Source organism: Pyrgilauda ruficollis, unplaced genomic scaffold, assembly GCF_017590135.1.
Source record: "Pyrgilauda ruficollis isolate IOZ18807 unplaced genomic scaffold, ASM1759013v1 scaffold1166, whole genome shotgun sequence".
NCBI classification, from domain to species: domain Eukaryota; kingdom Metazoa; phylum Chordata; class Aves; order Passeriformes; family Passeridae; genus Pyrgilauda; species Pyrgilauda ruficollis.
The window spans coordinates 2427-7971 of record NW_024509944.1 but is presented as its reverse complement, the minus strand read 5'-3'; the positions used below and the strand labels follow the sequence as shown (position 1 = coordinate 7971).

General features: G+C 57.0%; 1 protein-coding gene across 1 annotated transcript; it reads left to right on the top strand.

Annotated features, from left to right (window-relative positions):
* Window positions 1-1790: 1790 nt before the first annotated feature.
* Window positions 1791-4005, top strand: LOC121362096 (polyunsaturated fatty acid lipoxygenase ALOX15B-like). The gene is made up of 3 exons (XM_041483330.1): window positions 1791-1831; window positions 2545-2715; window positions 3736-4005. Exons 2-3 carry the CDS (start codon window positions 2563-2565, stop codon window positions 3913-3915), a joined length of 333 nt encoding a protein of 110 aa, XP_041339264.1. The 5' UTR covers window positions 1791-1831; window positions 2545-2562; the 3' UTR covers window positions 3916-4005.
* Window positions 4006-5545: the final 1540 nt, after the last annotated feature.

The following is a 5545-nucleotide window of genomic DNA, read 5'->3' as shown; positions in this document are numbered from 1 at the left end:
TGTCCCCAATGTCCCCCCGCTGTCCCCTGTCCCCAGCTCCTCCTGCCCCACGTGCGTTTCACCTTCCACATCAACATCCTGGCGCGGGAGACGCTGCTGAACCCCGGCGGCATCATCGACCAGGTGAGGGACACGGGGACACCGGGGACACCGGGGTGGCACCTGTGTCACCTGGGGGTCACCTGGGGCACCGGGAACACCGGGGACACCTGGGTGGCACCTGTGTCAGCTGGGGGTCACCTGGGGCACCGGGAACACCGGGGACACCTGGGTGGCACCTGTGTCAGCTGGGACACCTGGGACACCGGGAACACCAGGGACACGGGGACACCGGGGTGGCACCAGGGTGGCACCTGTGTCACCTGGGACACCTGGGACACCGGGAACACCGGGGACACCTGGGTGGCACCGGGACACCTGGGACACCTGGGACACCAGGACACTGGGACACCTGGGTGGCACCTGGGATACCTGGGGCACCGGGGACACCGGGGACACCTGGGTGGCACCTGGGTGGCACCTGGGACACCGGGGACACCGGGGACACCTGGGTGTCACCTCTGTGTCACCTGGGACACCGGGGACACTAGCACGTGGCACCTGGGTGGCACCTCTGTGTCACCTGGGACACCGGGGACACCTGTCACCTGTGTCACCTGGACACCTGAGTGTCCCCCTTGGTGTCACCAGACCTCTCAGTCCCCCTGGGGACACTGAGGGGTGGCGCTGTCCCCAGGCCACCTCGGTGGGCCGGGAGGTGACACAGGGGACACTGAGGGGTTATGGTCAAGTCATAGTCAAGGGCATGGTCATGGTCATGCAATGGTCATGGTCATGGTCAGGTCATGGTCATGGCATGCAATGGTCATGGTCAAGTCATTGTCATGGTCATGGCATGGTCATGGTCGTGGTCATGGCACAGTCATGGACGTGATCATGGTTATGGTTACGGTCATGGGCATGGGCATGGGTACGGTCATGGCATGGTCAAGGTCATGGTCAAGTCATGGTCATGGCATGGCATGGTCATGGCGTGGTCATGGTCATGGCATGGTTGTGATCATGGTCATGGTCATGGCATGGTCGAGGTCATTGCATGGACATGGCGTGGTCGTGGCATGTTCATTGTCATGGTAATGGTCATGGCATGGTCATAGTCATGGCATGGTCATGGTGATGGTCATGGTGATGATGAATTCATGGTCATGACATGGTCATAGTCATGGCATGGACATGGTCATGGTCATGATCATGGCATGGTGATGGTGATGGTCATGGTGATGATCAATTCATGGTCATGGTCATGGCACGGTCAAGTCATGGTCAAGTCATGGTCATGGTCATGGTATGGTCATGGCATGGTCATGGCATGGTCAAGTCATGGTCATGGCACGGTCAAGTCATGGTCAAGTCATGGTCATGGTCATGGTATGGTCATGGTCATGGTATGGTCATGGCATGGTCAAGTCATGGTCATGGTCATGGTCCTGGTCATGGTCCTAGTCATGGTCATGGCTGTTGTGGTCAAGTGGTGGGGTGGCCCTGCTCACGTCCATGGCCAAGGCCCAGGTGGTGACGCGGTGAGGGTGGCCCGTGGTGGGTGACATCACCGTGGTGGTGACGTCACTGTGGTGGATGACACACCCACGGTGGGTGACACCCACATTCAGTGATGTCCCCACCATGGTGACATCACCACGTTCGGTGACACCTCCACGGTGTGTGACATCACCTGGAGGGTGCCACCCCCTGCTGGGTGCCATGCCCCATTGGGTGATGTCCCCTCTTCTTCTGCTGCTCCGCCCGGCACGCGGCCGTCAACAGCGGCCAGGTGACACCTGGGGACACCAGGGACACACCTGGGGACACCTGGGGACACCGGGGGGAGGGAGACACCTGAGTGTGGCCGTCAGGCTCAGCTGTGGCCACCAGCCCCACCTTGGTGGCCACCAAGGAGGTGACAACCTCCAGTGACACCTGAGTGACCCCGGGTGGCCCCTTGGTGGCCACGATGGCCAGAGGGATGTGACAACCCCCAGGTGACCCCAATGGCACCTGAGTGACCCTGGGTGGCCCCTTGGTGGCCACGATGGCCAGAGGGATGTGACAACCCCCAGGTGACCCCAGTGGCACCTGAGTGACCCCTGATGCCCCCAGGTGGCCCCGGGGCGGTTTTGGGGTCGGTGACCCCCAGGTGACCCCAGGGCCATTTTGGTGTCAGTGACCCCTGTGACCCCCAGGTGACCCCAGGTGACCCCAGCCTGGTTTTGGGTCAGTGACCCCCATGACCCCATGACCCCCAGGTGACCCCGGGGGGGTTCAGGGGTCAGTGACCCCCGGGTGACCCCCAGTGACCCCAACTGACCCCAAGTGACCCCAGGTGACCCCAGGGTGGTTTTGGGTCAGTGACACCCATAACCCCATGACCCCCAGGTGACCCCGGGGTGGTTCAGGGGTCAGTGACCCCCGGGTGACCCCCAGTGACCCCAACTGACCCCAGGTGACCCCAGGTGATCCCCGGTGACCCCGCTGTCCCCTCCCCAGTACGACTACGCGGCCTGGATGCCCAACACGCCGGGCACGCTGCAGCGGCCGCCGCCGGCCAGCGAGGACGAGGCCACCGAGGAGCTGCTGGTGGCCACCCTGCCGTCCCCCGAGGCCACCGGGGCCCTGCTGGCCCTGCTGAGCGTGGTCAGCTACGAGGGGGGCGAGCCGGTGAGAGGGGACAGCGGGGACAGCGGGGGGATTGGGGACAGCGGGGCTGGGGACATTGAGGGGATTTGGGACACTGGGGACATTGAGGTGGACAGGAACACCGGGGGGTTGTGAACCTCATGGTGACCCCAGTTTTGATGTCCCCTGTGATGTCCCCTTTGATGTCCCTGTGTCCCCTGGGCTCGCGGTCCCAGGACCTGATGGGACGTGGAGGGGGGGGTTGTGACGTCCCCTCTGATGTCCCCAATGTCCCCTGTGTCCCCAGCGTCCCTTGAGCTCCCATTCCCAGGACTTACTGGGACATGGAGGGGGGTTGTGATGTCCCCTCTGATGTCCCTTTGATGTCCCCTCTGATGTCCCCAATGTCCCCTCTGATGTCCCTTTGATGTCCCCTGATGTCCCCAATGTCCCCTGTGTCCCCAGCATCCCCTGGGCTCCCGTTCCCAGGACCTGCTGGGACGTGGCAGGAGGATTGTGACCCCATTTTTGATGTCCCCTCTGATGTCCCTTTGATGTCCCCTGTGTCCCCAGTGTCCCCTGGGCGCGCAGTCCCAGGACCTGCTGGGACACGGAGGGGGGGTTATGACGTCCCCTCTGATGTCCCCTGATGTCCCCAATGTCCCCTGTGTCCCCAGTGTCCCCTGGGCGCGCAGTCCCAGGACCTGCTGGGACATGGTGGGGGGGTTGTGACGTCCCCTCTGATGTCCCCTCTGATGTCCCTTTGATGTCCCCTGTGTCCCCTGTGTCCCCTGGGCGTGCGGTCCCAGGACCTGCTGGGACATGGTGGGGGGGTTGTGACGTCCCCTCTGATGTCCCCTCTGATGTCCCCTGTGTCCCCAGCATCCCCTGGGCTCCCGTTCCCAGGACCTGCTGGGACACTGGGGTGTTTTGATGTCCCCTCTGATGTCCCCTGATGTCCCCAATGTCCCCTGGGCGCGCGGTCCCAGGACCTGCTGGGACGTGGAGGGGAGGTTGTGATGTCCCCTCTGATGTCCCCTCTGATGTCCCCTGTGTCCCCAGCATCCCCTGGGCTCCCGTTCCCAGGACCTGCTGGCGGGGGCGGCCCCCGGGCGCCTGCTGGCCGCGTTCCGGGCGCGCCTGGCGGCCGTCGGGGAGCGGATCCGCGCCCGGAACGCGGCGCTGGCCCTGCCCTACCCCTACCTGGAGCCCGGCTGCGTGCAGGAGAGCATCTCCATCTGATGTCACCTGTCACCTGTGTCACCTGTGTCACCTGGAGCCCGGCTGCGTGCAGGAGAGCATCTCCATCTGACGTCACCTGTGTCACCTGTCACCTGTGTCACCTGTGTCACCTGGAGCCCAGCTGTGTTACCTGTGTCATCACCTGCGTGCAGGAGAGAATCTCAAAAAACCCCAAAATTTGCCAAAAACCCAAAAATTCAAGAAAAAGCCGCCAAAATCAGGGAAAAAAAACCCCCAAATTACCACGAAAATTAGGGGAAAAAAACCCCAAATTACCCTAAAAATTAGGGGAGAACCTCAAAAATTAGGGGAAAAAAAAAACACCCAAAAATTCAGGGAAACCCCCCCAAAATTCAGGAAAAAAAACCCCAAAATTACCCCAAAAAAATAGGAAAACCCCCCAAAATTACCATAAAAATTAGGGAAGAACCCCAAAAATTAGGGAAAAATCTCTGAAAAATCAGGGAAAAAAATCCCCAAAATTCAGGGGAAAAAAACCCCAAAATTATCCTAAAAAAATTTGGAAAACCCCCCCAAAAATTAAGGAAAAAACCCCCAAAAAATCAGGGAAAAAATACCCAAAAATTTATGAAAAAACCTCAAAAATTTCGGAAAAAAACCCAAAAAATTCAGGGATAAAACCTCAAAATTCGGGGAAAAAACTTGAATTTTGAGATTTTTTTAGGGGATTTTTTGGGGGATTTTTGGGGCTTCTCAGCTTCATCCGAATCCCCCCAAAAAACACAAAAAATTTGGGGGCACCCCAAAAATTCTGTACCCCAAAAAATGGATTTCAATCCCAATAAATTGATTTAAAATTCGGCGTGTTCTGGTTTTTGGGGGGGATTTTGGGAGGATTTTTTGGATTTTAGGAGATTTTTGGGGGATTTTTTGGGGTTTTAGGGGATTTTAAAGAGGGAATTTTAGGAAATTTTAGGAAATTTTGGGGTTCTCAAGGGGGGAACCCCAAAATTTTCCCGCCTTTTTTCCCCCTTTTAACCCCCCAATTTTTTTAAGTTTTTCCCTTATTTTAAGACAATTTTTAACGGGAATTTTTTAGGATTTTGGGATTTTTTTGGCCGTTCCAATTTTTTGGGGTCTCCCCCAAATTTTTGGGGTTCCTCAAGGAGCGAACCCCAAAATTTTCCCGCCTTTTTTTGGCCATTCCGACCCCATTTTAAATCCCCAAAAATTTCGTTTTTAGACCTCTTAGACCTCTTTTAATGGGATGGATTTTGAAAGAGGGCGTGGATGGGGTTAAAGGTAGAGAGGGCAATTAACGGGGTTAATTAAGGTTGAGGGAGTAATTAACCACTGCGAGGGGTGATTAACCCTTTGCAGAGGGGGGTTTAAGCCCTAGAGGGTTAATTAATGGGGGGTTAATTAATTAGAAGGGTTAATGAATGAGGAAAGAGGGCGTGGATGGGGTTAAAGGTAGAGAGGGCAATTAACGGGGTTAATTAAGGTTGAGGGAGTAATTAACCACTGCGAGGGGTGATTAACCCTTTGCAGAGGGGGGTTTAAGCCCTAGAGGGTTAATTAATGGGGGGTTAATTAATTAGAAGGGTTAATGAATGAGGAAAGAGGGCGTGGATGGGGTTAAAGGTAGAGAGGGCAATTAACGGGGTTA